General features: G+C 37.5%; 1 protein-coding gene across 2 annotated transcripts; it reads right to left on the reverse strand.

Moving 5' to 3' along the window:
- Nucleotides 1–3,221: 3,221 nt before the first annotated feature.
- Nucleotides 3,222–14,193, reverse strand: LOC141647357 (E3 ubiquitin-protein ligase IPI1-like). Of its 2 annotated transcripts, XM_074455501.1 has the most exons (7): nt 13,779–14,193; nt 9,130–9,296; nt 8,298–8,350; nt 7,333–7,358; nt 7,058–7,237; nt 6,850–6,976; nt 3,222–4,107 (listed from the first exon to the last, which is right to left on the reverse strand). In XM_074455501.1, the coding sequence occupies exons 1-7, from the start codon at nt 13,930–13,932 to the stop codon at nt 3,660–3,662; spliced, it is 1,155 nt and encodes a 384-aa protein (XP_074311602.1). In that variant the 5' UTR covers nt 13,933–14,193; the 3' UTR covers nt 3,222–3,659. The 2 variants fall into 2 exon arrangements, with proteins under 2 accessions (XP_074311602.1, XP_074311600.1); XM_074455499.1 differs by having other exon boundaries at nt 6,850–7,237; nt 13,779–14,189.
- Nucleotides 14,194–14,684: the final 491 nt, after the last annotated feature.

Below are 14,684 nucleotides of genomic sequence, written 5' to 3' on the forward strand. Positions count from 1 at the left end.
TGTTGCGAGTTAATTAAATTATTTGAAAAATTGACGGACGATTTTGGAAGTAAAATTTACGTATCAAATTGAAATGTGATTAAATGAGATACGGTCTGAGTAATTGAATTGTATCATTACTCGGATGAAATTATTGTTTAAAGAAACAATCGGAATTGAATGATTTATTATAAATACAATCTGTTGTGATTTATAAATTGGTAAAATATTTTGGCACAAGTAATTATGACATTACTAAGTCGATTTTTGTATGTGACGTATTTTTATTAATACGTTGATTTTTAATATGTTAAAAATACATGACAAATTTATGTCACATATGACATGTGACATATTGACATTTGACAAAAATAATATGGATCTCATATTATCAAAAGTGCCGAAATATTAGAGGAGTATTAGGGTAAAATTGTGTTTATATTTTAAATAGAAAACATAATGATTAAAAAGCTAAAGTAGCCATGCAACCCTACTCACCTTGTGAAGACAAATATGGGCATGCATTGGCTCCCCAAAAAGGCTCCTCCCAACCGGTTTTCCTAGAGGCTTTTAGAGAGTTTTTCCTCTCTAAGATTATTCATTCATTCACATTAAAAATTTCTAGTGTTAGAAAGATAATTTCCTCTCTACATTTTAATGATAAATTAGAGAGATAATATACTCCAAAATACCTTCTCCTACCCGGTTTTAGGAGCATAAACCAAACAATTTTTGGTTCAATTTTTCACTAGATTAATATTATACTAGCTCAAATAATATTAATTAGATTAAGAGTTAAGCCTTGGGTATAAAGCTTAGGGAGAGATCTTATACTTAGATCTTGTTCATCCATAAAGGAAAGCTCAAGAACAAAAGAAAAGGAGATTTCTTTTGTGCCCAATAAAACCGAAACATCAATGTAAGGATGTGATTTCTCTTCTATTTATATTTTGTTTGCATGCATAAAATCCGTTTTAATTTTATGACAAATTAATTTGACATATATGAGTATGTTAATATGTATATGAATCTACTTTTCCTTCATATTCATGGTCGTAGGGAATTTTCGATATTATTCTTAATCTATAAGACAAAATATAGTCATGTGAGATCTTGTTTTATTTATCGTCACGAATGCTATAAGAATATCAAATTTTTATAATTTTTAATAATGTGTAACTAAAGATATTCACGTTGCAAAACGTGTGTTGACAAGTGTGAAAAAGGCAATGTTACCATTGGTGTGGTATGGAGGGAGTACTGTTTTAATTCTTACATCTTTATATTGTTGTTATCCATACTCAACAGTTGGTTGACATGGTGTGTGTCTTGTGTCAAAATTGTCACCCAACCTTTTCTATTGGTAACATGTTATGATCCGTTTGATATTTCTGATTGAATGGGGAGTAGATAAGAAAGCAGGTACAGATTAGTTGTTGATGTTATGTGCTGTGTTGGGGCCAGGATGAGTGGTGTTGAGTTGATTCGAGTCTAGCTATCACGTTTCACTTTGCTAGTTGCCCGACATTGTTATTTTATTAAGCTCAGTTGTAAACTTTCAGTTAAAAAACAGTTGGTCTAAACTATGTATTATTCAGTTTGAGACGCTTTTATCAGTAATGATGTAATTTATTTTAAGGTACCTTTTGTATTGTTATCGTTGATACGATAAATAAGTTCCGCCATTTCCATTCCGGGATCGTGGGTCGAGGGTAATCCGGAGGGGTCGGTAGTCGTCTGCACTTCCGAAATCTGTGGGGGTCGAGGCTTGGCCGCGATGCTCCTTAGGCTCCTCCATATGGAAGGTGATAACGTCCGGAATGAGGTAGGTCTGAGGTGGAGGGCGTGGTTCAAGGTGGCACTAAGATGGTCGGTTTCAGGAAGGTTGTCCGCATCCATAAGTTTCATCCATGACGTCCCCCTAACTCTCCAAGCATAGCCTCCTACATCCAACTTCCGAAGCCACTTAATTCTAATCATGTAATTCTCATTAAGCAACTGAACATGCTTAGTCATAGCTACATCACCCGGACCTGGTTCGAAACCTGATTCGAAACCGGTCAACCTCTCAGGCAAACGAATCACAATTGCTCCACAATCCAAGGAACACTTTTGGGGTTAGGACATCCCAACTAAAGCAGCACATAGTATGACCGGAGCGCTAAAGTAGAAGGGTTCCTCTCGACACAAGTTCAAGTAAGAACTCAGAAGTAGACCTGGCAAAATGGGTCAGACCCGAATGACCCGACCCAAAAAGGCTGACCCGAGACCCGAAAATGACCCGAACTTACTTGACCCGAATATGACCCGAAACCCGAATTGACCCGACCCGACCCGAACATTGTCTGACCCAATATTGACCCGACCCGAGGTGACCTAATCCGAAAAGACCCGACTCATAACTTACCTGATCCAAATGACTTGAAGTGACCCGAAATGACCCAAAACGACTAGTACTAACTCATATTAATACTATATATATCAAAATAAAGTTTCATTGGTTACAATAATCCTTAATAAATTGTTAAATTTGCAAAATAGACTTTTTTAATCAAAATAGTATTAACTTAAGTGCTTAGCCATTAACTCAAAATCAACCCGACCCAAAATGACCCGACCCAAAATGACCCGACAACAGGTCACCCGAAATTGACCCGAAACCCGAAAGTGACCCGATCCGACCCAACCCGACCCGAAATATGTGGCAGACCCAAAATGACCCGACCCAAACTGACCCAACCCGTACCCGACCCGAGTGACCCGTTTTGCCAGGTCTAGTTTCAGAAGGAACACCCCCTGTACGTGAATTTTGCTTACTAACATCCTTCCTAAGAGTTATTTCAAAAAAAAAAAAAAAAAAAAAAAAATCCTTGAGAGGTTAAAGTCGCGAATGGGCCATTTGCTAAGTTGATACAATTATAGAGAATCAAACATGGCAAACGATTGTTGTTCTTGTCTTGTTTTGGTCTTCAACTTTGCATGTATACAGTCCATTTCAGTTTTTTCAGTTACCCCTATAAACCAAAGGTTCAAGTCCCCGCCCTTTGCATTGTTAAGGACCTGAATGAAAGTTTTGTTATGACTTATATGCTTGAATCTGTCATTAGATTTACGATGTGTAGCCGCAGGTTTGTCACCACATTTAAATCAGCTTGAGCAATTGTAGATGTGTAGCCGCGGCACATGTCCTACGTTTGTCACACATTTAAATCAGGCTGCGCAGTTATATTCCAAAGGAAAGATAAAAAAGAGGAAGAATTTTCAAAACTCTGTACATTTTTCATACATAAATAACACACGCAGGGGGTATAAGTTATGTGACAGAATTCAACCTCACTCCCCTGCAAAATTTCGAGCACTCGGGTTTACAACACTTTCAGCTCATTTATGTAGAGATGCATACAGTTAAACCCGTTTCACATATTCCCGGGCGATCCGGGATTCAACATCTTATTTTCACCCTCAAGGCAACAGAGCTTTCAGATGAAGCTACTGCCAAAAAGGATTAGTTTTTGGGGGGACACAACGGCATATTGGAGTCCCACTAGTCCAAGTGAAACTCCAATTTAAACCATTCTGGATAGTTTCACAAATTACACAACTTTTTTGGTTTCAGCAGTTCATAATATTGGCAGTTTTTTGCTTCACCAAATAAAAGCATAAACAAGGATTTGGCTTCATCAGCGGCTTTGAGGTGGTGTCCGTTCGGACCCATGCCGTTGGCGAAAACTATTGGGTCCAACAGCTGCTGGACGGGCCCCCCAACTAGAGTCTCTCTCGACCTGAGTTAACGGAAAAGGATCCAAATGCTCTCTTTCCCAACCATGAAATCGAGTTGGATTTTCCGCCTCAGGGAAGGTCCGACTGGATGTAGCTGAGGGGAAGACATAAAAGCCACTTGCCTGATCGGATGATGAAGGTGGCTGGCCAACTTGGGATAAACCTCGATGACCATTTGATCTTTGAGAGCCAAAAAACATGGGCAAGGGACTACGCTGGGGCGGGGATGTACTAGGTGGCTGAAAATACGCTTGGAGAGCTTGAACACGATCACGGGCCCGAGCAGCACTGCCTGGATAAGGTGGTACCATAGATGAGGTCACTGGGCTTCCGACCCGACTTCCAGAGCTGCAAAATTATTTGTAAAGTTAAAACTATGATATTAGTAGCACAAACAGCAGAAAGTGGAATGATCAAGATGAAAGTAAAACTTGTATCATCTACGCAGCTAGAATAACATTACTTCAATGCCTCACAAGTCACAACTCACAAAGCTCCCCCGCCTACGGAAAGGTAAGGGAGACACAAAAAAATAGTTAGGATACGCATTGACTGACACTTCTACTTCGCAATAAAAAGCACTAAACCACTTGTTTTGCTTTATTCCATCATATTCCAAAACCAAAGAATATCAAATCCTTGCCTCCATATTGGATATGTGAACAATTAACATTTTTGTAGAAGCTATCAAGAGAAAATCTGTGAGAGCCTATAATTAGGCAAGCGTTACACCCTCTGACAAGTTGAAGTAATACGAATTGGCAAGCATATGTACCAAAAAATCCCCACAAGAACTCCACTTCCTCAGCAAGTAAACACTGTCAAATCCCTCTTAAGTCAAATGGACAGTTCCAAACTCCCAATTGATTTCAAGTTTCAACGCACAGGAACTAAAAAATATGGCCTAAAGTAGATTGTAATTGTATAACTTTCGATAATGGATAAAGAAACGGAAAATTTGATAGCTTTACACCGTTTGTAACAATAGTTTTCAAAATTACTACCTTTATAAGAAGAATTTTAAACTCCTACCTTATTTTTTGATCCGTTTCAGAAACACTGCCAATTGTGCTTCTAAAGCAAAAAAAACATAAAATTCCTCAAATTTGTCTTCGTCAATCATACATCTTTTTCCCTTCTTTCTTCTAACTTTTTCATTAGAGTGCTATACAAATTATATGGATTTCAAAATGAATGACGCATTATAATTGTGTAAGTAGACTTGTGGGTAAGAAGAAATAAGGGAGAGAAGAATTTAGGATTCCAGGAGTAAGGTTGGAGGAGATGAATATATTTCAGTATTGTGCCAAAAGGAGAGCGCTAGACTGGTAGGGTAGAGTTAAAATGTTTAGAGGAAGGGTAAAATAGTCAAAACCATATTGATTTAGAGTGAAGACTGAAGAATGACTTTAAGCATGAGGTAGGAGCTACTTTTGTTTTAATAAAGCCATAAATTTGAAAGACCAGCTACTGTATAAATCCATTTTTCCTAAAGAAAATGATGCCAGATTCTGTTGCTCTACACATACAACTCCTGATGTGGGAGTTGGATAGGCTAGCTCAACAAAAACAACTAAGCGAGGCCCAAATCACACCCGCGGACTAATTTTACAGAAATAATCTCTACCTACTCACTTCAGCTAACAATTGATAGATACCAAGTTAGTGGTTAAATAGTTTGTTACTTTTACGGAATACATAATAAAGGGCTATCTTCGTCAACGGTGTGTCCCCAACTCTTAAGTTCCCTTGAATGGAGGGGTAAGGACCAGGGACGAAGCTAGGGTGAAATTACAACCAGGGCCGATTTCCACTTCGTCTCATGTTTATACTCATTTGTCACATATTTCATATCATTATTTTAGCATTTTTGATATATTTATTTTTACAAAATATACAAATTAATATTTGTTTTTATGTAACTATATCAAATTATACTTTGATTTTTTTTTTGAACTGAATTACCCAAAACATAAATGCCAATAGATGACAAATAAAAAAACAAAAGCAAAAACAAAAACAGCACTCCGAAGAGTCGAACACATGATTTCATGCAAGGTCACCAAGCTTGGATGCGTGATAACCGTTGTGCTACAACAGCCTGTTGATTTTTTTTTTTTTTTTTTTGATAAAAACCCATAAGGGTTAATTCCTTTCTTTCAAATCATCGCAAACCAAAGATAACAACCAATCCGGGAAGTCCGTAGTCCATCTACGCCTACCAGTAACCCATGGCAAAGAATGAGCAAGACCATGTGCTACCCTATTGAAGTTTCTACGAACAGCCTGTTGATTTTTCTATTACCATTAATTACTTATTTCTGAAACGGTCACCCGGGCCGTGGCCCATTCGGCCAAACCCGAGCTTCGTCTCTGGTAAGGACTAAGAACCACCAGATAGCCACATGGTGATGCTCATACAACAAATTCCGATTCATGTCCATAAAATGTGACTAAGTTTTTATGCTGGCTGCCACAGACCTACCGCAACCCTCCTCCTTTATCCGGGCTTGGGACCGGCACTGAATGCCCGAAAGGCGAAAACACTCACTTATATTTGAAATTTCCTTTGGCATAGGCCCTATGTTTCTGTAATTCTATTAGTCATGTACACTTCGTATTTAACATTCGCCCAACATACCCTACATTAAATTAATAGTTTATAAACGTAACCTAAGTGTTGAGTTGTTGACATGAATATAGTATTACCCAATGATAATGTTGATGACTCTTTTACAAATTATGCTGAAACTCAATTATCAGTGCTTAAACATAACATTTAAACGAGATGACTTAAACTACTTCTGTTATGTTTAAGAACTATTATTTGAACTGGGGTATATAACAAAGTCTAAAGAAGACGCTCCTGGATTAACAAATACACGTCACTTTTTTTGTAATTTAGACGTATAAGTTGAAATACCAATAATTGTGTTCGAGTTCTTATTTCTTTGGCACCTTTCGGACAAATGTATTCGGGAATCAGATAGAGTAAGGTACATGTAGAGTTTAAACTATAAAGAAACATAGGGGGCACCTTCTAAATCCCTATACTTTTATCGGCAAAAAGGGATGTAGCGACACACATACCTGTGACTCATAACAAATGGATGATGAAATGATCCAGATCTCGGCAAATCAGCATTGGTACGAGATGATCTTTGGTCGACAAATGGAGCTGAAGGTTGATCAGAAGCACCCAATCGGCTGCCAGTAGCTAAGAAAGGCATAGAATGATGCTCCCAACCCTGATAATGGGGTTCCATGGCAGCAAAAGCATAAGAAGTTTGGAGCTCACCTGGTCCAGATAGGCCGCCCCATCGATTGCTAAAATTGGGCCCATCAGAAACACTTGCAACAGAGCTCGACGACGCTGAATGAAGTGGTCCATAATATGCAACATAGGGGCATTGGTGGGCAGATGATGACACAGCCGTATGTTCTGCAAAAACAGGATGCTGACCCAAAAGATCCTGAACTGCAAAAACACAGTAACAGATATGTGACTAAACATGTCTGCTGCCAAGTGCCAAATCAATCAAATTCATCAACGAGAGTCGAAAAAAGACCTACACGCAGTTGACGAAAACTCTCCTTCCCTGCAAAAATAAGCAAAGATACTTATAAAAACAGTAGTCATCTATGGAAGCACACAGGACAAAGGAGGTGATAATGAAGGCCCATGAGGCCGAGCTTTCACAGGAATACAAAAAATGTGCATGCATTGACTATGGACCTAGATTCTACACTGTATACTGAAATCAAAAGGGGATTTTAAAAAAATTACTTGACGGCTAGAAACAACTACACAGTAGAGTTTCTCAGATGCAAAGAGCGACTTTATGAATTCAAGGTCTCCCATAGGCTCCCTCTCTGGTATATTTTGAATAACTATAACTTAAAAAGTATACGAGATCCGGAGAAAACATTTTTTATCTTTACTTGATTTTCACTATTTGTTGCTTTAACTTTTAGTCGTATTTTGACTATTTTCTACCCTTCTTTCCTTTAATTTTTCGTTTTGCTTATTTTATGGGTCATCAACTCATATAACGATTCGTGTTAGCCGACCCTAAAAGTAAAGCAAAACATGCAATGAAGCTGGACCTATTAGGCCTAAGCCTGTTCACATTTGCTTAATATATATAGATTACAGAGTACTAAAATGATCGAGACCACGAAATGAACCTGCAAAACCAGGATATCTCTACCACACTTCCAACATTAAGCTCAGTATAAAACATTTAACTATACTACAGCCTAACAAAGCAGCGGTTTCGCTAAACTTTAACAAGACTGAAGTGCGCATCCATTTATCAATCCCTAAACGAAGAGTTATCTACAAGACAAACTAATTTAACTTCCACACACAGAAGTTAATATGAACAAGATTATGGGGCAGGCATGGTTAAAAAAATGAGATTGCAGAAAGTAGAAAGAAGAAGATATTGAGCGGAATTTGCAATTTAGAATTGAAAACAGTAATTCTAAGCATTCGGTCTAAGCATCCAAGAGTTTTTTTGTCAGATCATGCTTACTCAAAAGAAGGAAATCGTGAAAACCCGGGCATTGGACACCATTGAACTCCAAACTGCAACAGAAGCAAAAGAATGCAAATAAATGCTTCAGAGTTCAGATGGTAGCTTATCTCAATTTATCATCGACATATCAGCAGATCGACAGATAATTTTCTGAAGGTACTTGCAATTTGTAGGGGGTAGGGCAATGAAAGAATATGCACTATAGTAGCATGTCCAGCGAAGTACTAGTTTTCACAATAAAGTAAACGCATAAGCTAAAGGGCATTAACAAGGCACATAGAACAAACATTATGCATGAGAAAGCTTCAGCCATCAACAAGCCAAAATCATGCAGAACAGCATAAAAACTCTAAATCCATGCAGGGAGCTTCAACCATTAAATGAGTGGGAAATACAGTACAAAAGAAGCACAATAAGCTGTAGGCAATAAACAATTGCGTGCTGACATTTTTTTCTTCCCTAATCTCATACTGAGATACAGCCTAACCACCTGGTTAACTCTTAAAAGTTCATTGCCAGAGTAATAAATTGCTTCATAAACAACATACCAAATCGTCAAAATGTCTGGTCGGCATAAAAAGTAGTAGCACAACAAGCTATAATAAGTTCATTGACATGGTATCACAATTCACAAACAAACCTGAACTAAATTAGGGTGGTAGTATCAAAACTGATTTCATATGATTTCAGTAAATCATCATGCTGAAGATGCTCAAGAAACAAGAGCAAAAAGAACTTTAATCATATTCCTTATTGATGTACGAAGAAAGAAATTTTCAGCAATAGCAAACTATCATCATTTTTTTTTTTTTTTTTGAAAACTGATTACCATCTCGGCATAGTTTAGATCATAAGAATCTTCATCATGAGGCCAATCTTCAATAAAATCTGTGAACGAACGACAGCCACTTGCATAGTTCCACTGACCTTTCTCAATTTTCCGACAATTAGGGCATTGCATTGCTCCCTTGCTATTAAATGCGGAACCAATGCAATCTGCAAAATAACCACACAAAAATAAAAAAAAATAAAAATAAAACAGTACAAACATTACACATACATCATCCTTGGTAGACTAAAGGACAAAGAACCAAGAGTTAAATAGCCAATCTTCACATTAGAACAATAACGTAACAGAACTCATCAAAAGGAAGAACATTGATTTCATATCGTAAATCCAGTCTCAATTTTCATTGAGCAAAAAAAAACATTTAGCATTGATCCCATTAGAGGAATATCTGTAAAGCATACGGTACTTCCTAGCCCAACTAAAGGTGTCGCATTGCTCTTTCTTTTCATTGTGTTTCCTTAACTCACTCATTTTGATACTTTCTACTATTATATGTTAACTGTAACTCCATTTTAGTAAATGGTCCATTGTGATGGTTTACCTTAGTCAACCCAATTTTTTTGGGCTGCGGCTTTAAAGTTGATTAAAGTGGTGAAGTCTCAGACGCCATAGTGAAATACTTTCTACTATGTATTATGTACTCGACCATAAATCCCTAAATCCAAAAGATCACTTACACAGTTACAACTCCCAACTGCGCTCTGTGAATTTGACAACTGAAAACGCCTATTATGTAAATGTCAACCCTCCTCATTAATCATTCAAAACACATTCCAACAAACCGACTTGGATTATGAATTGAAGAACTTTTGGGACTACAAAGAAATTTCACCCAGATGTTAAACAACAATAGGAGCCAAAGACTTATATTCGAATCACACTATCACAGGCTAGCCCATAAATACCTCCTCTTCTTTATAGAAAGATGATTAATGAAATGTTAGTGGCACTCCGTTAGATTACCGCCAATACCAAGCATCTCAGACATAATGAGACGAACACCAAAAGAGGGCAATCAATTCCTTTATAAGAGTTATAAACCTACTAAAATGACAAAAAGGAGCAATGGCAAAGATAAGTTAATACTTGTTTGAATACGAAAGGCTACGGCTTTCAAGGTCCCAGGATGAAGTAAGACAGAATTTGATTTGGTTGCTAATTAAATGGAAGAATTCAGGATATCAAGCAAACCTTCAGTCGAAGCTCGTATACCGTTAAGAGCCGGATCTCATACATGCTTGCCTCTATAGCTTTCTATACCGAGATACACATACATCAATTTATTCAAAGCCAAAGCTCATCCTTCTACTACACATGAAGCTCAACATCAAACTCTATCCTATACATACCAGAAACTCCTCGGGGAAAGTAGCAAATTGCCCCCAAACGTTTGGGGCAATGTGCATTTTGGCCCCAAACATTTTCAAATGTGCAATTTAGCCCCAAACGTTTCAGACTACGTGCAAATCAACCCAAATTTTTATTTTCGACAATTTTATATCTATTACCACCCTTTACACCACCACCAAACACTATCCTCCACCCCATATCCCATCCTAGCTTGCTAATTCAATTGCAACTTCTAAATTATTTCGACAGGAAAGAAACACCAAAACCAAGGATCACGAAAATAAACGACCTAATTCTTAATTATTTGGGCAGTCCTTCAATGGCGGACAACAGCGACAAGGGTTTTATTTTCGGCGATTCAACTACGCTTAACCTCAACCCATCAATGGCAGCTCTTTATCTTCCCATAATATCGACTCGTTTGCCTCTTCTAATAAAAAAGAAGATTTGGACCTGTTTATGTTCAATAAGTCCAAGGGTGTCTTACCTTTATCATTATTTGGACAAATTGAAGTTGAAGAAGATGCAAAAAGCGGAAAAAATTGATGATCATAATCATTGTTTAATTTTAATTTTAAATTTTATTGTAATAGTAACAGTAATGGCGGTAAATTAAATGGTTGGGGTTTGAATGGGAGAGGGGAGGGGTGGTGGATAGTGTTTGATGGCGGTGCGGAGGGTGGCAGTAGATGTAAAATTGTCGGTGGGTTAATTTGCACATAGACTCAAACGTTTGGGGTTAAATTGCACATTTTAAAACGTTTGGGGCCAAAATGCACATAACCCCAAACGTTTGGGGGCAATTTGCTACTTTCCCCGAAACTCCTCTAGGTAAGCATGTTTCACCTTACATGTTTTATAGTTCTTTAATTTTGCTATAATGTTAATACCACCTACACGTGTAATGCACTAAGGCGTTATCACTATATGCCTCAGCGCACAGCAAACTCCATCATCTATTCATCCCAATTAGATCTGCTTTGACCACTTCTGTACCCAGCAACAAATGATTTCCACTCGTAATCCCAAAAACTCAACATTCAGTAAAGTAACCTCTCTCTAAGGGACAGGCGGAGGATCCCATCTACTATGAGAAAATTGGTGGTTTCTAAGCTTCATCCAAACTCTAGAACACTCCAAATGGTGAACTATATCTGCACCCCGTAGAAAGCATGCTGCCATATCGAAAGAACTATAGGTAAGGTTCAAGCTCAGTCAATATGCCGGATATTAGCAAAACGACTCCAATGAACATCCTAAAAAAATCTTCTTTTTAACAAATTTAGTCCTCGTGAGTGGCCCATAAACTAGGAAAGAATGTATCACCAAAACCACCGCTGCTATTGAAATACAAAAAATGCCATAAAGTTCTCCCAACTCCCAAACAGTAAACTATATCTGCACCCTGAAAGCATGCTGCCATATTGAAAGGACTACAGGTAAGGTCCAAGCTCAGTCAATATGCCGGATATTTGCAAAACGACTCGAATGACCATCCTAAAAAATCTTCTTTTTAACAATTTTACTCCTCATGAGTGGCCCGTAAACTAGGAAAGAATATATCACCAAACCACAGCTGCTATTGAAATAATAACATGCCATAAAGTTCTCCCAACTCCAAAACATAATACCAACGTTGTACACTGAACAACACTACAAGAACCAGACACCTAAGATGCAAAGCTCCATTTAGTGTATCAGGCAGTGCTATAGGATAAGCACTTAGTTTCTTACTCTTGGCCATGTTCGCTGATTTAAAAAGGGTTCATGCAGTATGTTTTCTGTAATTTTTTTCCTGGCTAAATATGGAGGTCATTTCGATTTTTTCTGTAACTCTTTTCATTGGCTACGTACAAATCAGCGGAGACTACTTTTCAATAGTCCCTGAGTTCAGTGATGTTTCTCATGGTAAAGAAAATTGTATTCCTGTAACATAATGACAAAACCAATTCATCAAAATTATCCTAATGCCTCTGAAAGGACTCCATTTAAAGATGAGTAAAAGAAGTCAGATGTAACTCGTATCAGACTTATTCTTTCAATAAGCTGATTGAGTCTGTAACATCTTAAACCCAGAGTTCAACCATTATTCGATACTGTACTTCATAAATGAAATAAACTGGCTGTACACTGCGCCATTGGTACTTAATCACTAATGCATGGTTCGGGGACGATTCGCCGATCCTCGAATTGGCTGTACTGGAACCAAGTTCATTTGTAAAATAAGTCGCAAGGGCTCTCTATACTTGAATTTAAAAGTGCTCTCGTAAACTGAACCATTCCACAAACTAAATGGAAAACGAAACTATGCAAAATTGGACACGGCCATTAAAAACCAAATCTTAAGAGGAACTAACCTATCTGCAAATATGGAAATAGACATTAACAAAGACCCATATAGAACATCCATCGACAACACTAAAAACAGGTTATGACAGTCAAAATATTCTCCAGGAGTTGTGATGGCCATTTCAAGACCAATTATAACAATATCCAGTTCTTCCAGTCAAACCGTAGAATCCAAATCCCAGATGTGTAGGTGTCTTAAGTGTTGGAGGCACAGAATCACGATTAAGACACAAGACAACTAGTATCTGGCAACATGCATAATTAATAATTTTACAGTTTTACCCAATCCAATATATCCAAATATAATAATGTCTCAAATCCAAGCATTAATATAATCAATGCTCGTTTAACCACTCGATACTTATCCCCACGGCTAAAGGATTGTATATCGACAACGAGTAGCAGCTAGTGGCCAATCATAATTAGTTGGCTGGTTATTCCACGATCATCCTAGCTCAATCACTAAAATACCATTTCATAGAAACATCAGTTCCATTCATTTTTTTCCCGCAATCATCACACTAATCCCTAAGTTCAACGGAATTCAAACAATTCTACCATCTTTCCACAACCATCCTAGGCTCCTAGCTCAACCTCTAAATATCATATCCTAAAAGCATCAATTACATTCATTTTTTTTCCGCAACCGTCCCTGTAATCCCTCATTTTGAGGGAATTCAAACAATTCTACCATCATTCCACAATCATCCTAGCTCAACCACTAAATATCATATCATACAAACATCAAATTCATTCATTTTTTCGGCAATCATCACACTAATCCCTAATTTCAACGGAATTCAAACAATTCCACCATCATTCCACTTACATTCACAACCTGATAAATCAAATTCAATTCAAAAACACACGCAAAACCAAATAAAACTTAGAAATTGAACAAAACAAATGTCAATTTCTTTGACACATACCGAGATGAAATTCATGACCGCATTGAAGCTTAGCCCAAGATCTTTCTCCAATGTCGGTGACAATCTCAAGGCAAATCGAGCAACAAACATTCGACGAACTCAAACACTTTTTACCATCGCCGCCGTCACCGTCATCGGATTCATCAAACCCCATCGCCGATTATAAATTAATTAAATTCAATCAACAAAGTCGCAAATTAACAGTTACCGGTTGGGTTAGATCGTAAAATGGGATTAAAATACGATAAAATTAGCGGGAAATTGAGATAATTGGAGAGGAAATTGAAGAAGAGGGATGAAGATAAGGAGAAAGGGGGAAAATGAGGAAAGAGAGGATGAAGCAGTGGACGGTGGTGTTTACGGGAGAGAGTGGGGGTGGGCAGTAATGCAATTATGCGAATGATCTGAGCCGTTTCGTAGAGTTTTTCAAATCGGTGTAGTTAAAGCTCGGCTCGAGTTTAAAAGAGCTCGAGCCAAGATCAACTAAATTCAAATTTAGATTGGAACTTCGTAGTAGTGACTTGACAAAAAATCATCTAATTCGTAATTGACACAAATAGGATTATACATCCAGTTGTACCATAAGCATGGTACAACCAAGTATAAGAATTTGAGCTTTACGTGTATTTTTTTCTGAGCTAATTTAAATTTCATGTTTTTAATGTGTAAATGAATGTACTCAATACTTTCTAATAAAGCTCATATTCTTTAATATAAAGCTCGGATACTTTGACACAAAGCTCAGGTTCTACACTGTACAACATATACATCTGGTTGTATAGTCCATGAATTGATTAATTGACCCAATTGAAAATGAACAATATTTTAGAATGACACAAATAATTAAAGGGTTTTTCTGTATGGTACCCTCCAATTTTTACAAATTCTATATGGCACCCTTCGATT

The sequence above is a fragment of the Silene latifolia genome, chromosome 3, assembly GCF_048544455.1.
Source record: "Silene latifolia isolate original U9 population chromosome 3, ASM4854445v1, whole genome shotgun sequence".
Lineage (NCBI taxonomy): Eukaryota > Viridiplantae > Streptophyta > Magnoliopsida > Caryophyllales > Caryophyllaceae > Silene > Silene latifolia.